General features: G+C 55.6%; 1 protein-coding gene across 1 annotated transcript in view; it reads left to right on the top strand.

The window, feature by feature from the left end:
- CHGG_00789 (uncharacterized protein) overlaps positions 1-604 on the top strand; it is a gene marked incomplete at both ends in the record, with an annotated part of 1,724 nt that extends 1,120 nt beyond the window's left edge. The window contains one exon of the mRNA XM_001220009.1: positions 50-604. Within this exon, the coding sequence (XP_001220010.1) occupies positions 50-604 (555 nt within the window). The remainder of the gene's footprint in view (positions 1-49) is intronic.
- Between the last annotated feature and the right edge of the window lie 441 nt (positions 605-1,045).

The following is a 1,045-nucleotide window of genomic DNA, read 5'->3' as shown; positions in this document are numbered from 1 at the left end:
CATTTTCATCGGCAAGGTCGGGTGCGACAACAACGACCCCAACGTCGAGGAGCAGATCAACGCCCTCAAGAGCTGGAGCGAGTGGGATCTCGTCGACCTCTGCGTCGTCGGTAACGAGGCCCTGTTCAACGGCTTCTGCTCCGTGTCCGAGCTTACCAGCCTGATTGGCCGCACCAAGTCGGAGCTCGCCTCCGTCGGCTACAACGGCCCCTTCACCACCACCGACGTTGTCTCCGCCTGGATTGACAACGACGTCTCGGCCATCTGCTCCGTCATTGATGTCGTTGCCACCAACGCCCACGCCTACTTCAACTCCGCCACCAAGCCCGCTGACGCCGGCAAGTTCGTCGCCGGTCAGCTGGCCATCGTCGAGAAGGTCTGCAATAAGCCTGGCTACGTCATGGAGACTGGCTGGCCCTCGGCCGGTAACTGCAACGGCGTCGCCTGCGCCGGTCCCACCGAGCAGCGCGAGGCCATCGAGTCTATTGAGCGCGAGCTTGGCAACAAGGTCGTCTTCTTCTCCTTCCGCAACGACGAGTGGAAACAGCCTGGTGAATGCAACTGCGAGCGCAGCTGGGGTTGCGCCGCCGTCTGGGGCGTCTAAGCTCTTCCACCTGATCGTGGCCCGCGGGTACCTCCCACCCGCGGGCAGCCCATCTGCCGCAATCTTCTGAATAGATAAAAACAAGTTCAACTGTCAGCTATTCCCCGTCTTTGATTTTAAGCGTGTATATATCCCATTTTCTCGTTGGATCGTCAACGAACATATACACCTTTACGGGCCGAGAGCAATGACAAGCGCTGCAGTTGGCACCCACAAACGCTCAGGGAAGTGTGATGGTGTCTCGTTTGTTTGACAAGGGAGTTTATGACGTCGACTATGATTGATTTGACCGGGTTTTGCTGCGTTTCCCATTCATAATGTTGTAATTTCTTAACTTGGTGTTCATTTACGTTTCAATTGTTGGGAATAAAACTTTGCTCGTCCCTCAAAGTGACTCGCCCACTTTGTCCCCAATCAATCTCATATCGTCCCTCGTATAAT

This window comes from Chaetomium globosum, genomic scaffold (genome assembly GCF_000143365.1).
Source record: "Chaetomium globosum CBS 148.51 scaffold_1 genomic scaffold, whole genome shotgun sequence".
Taxonomy (NCBI): Eukaryota; Fungi; Ascomycota; class Sordariomycetes; order Sordariales; family Chaetomiaceae; genus Chaetomium; species Chaetomium globosum.
The sequence above is the reverse complement of the archived record's forward strand: the minus strand, read 5'-3'. Positions and strand labels throughout refer to the sequence as shown.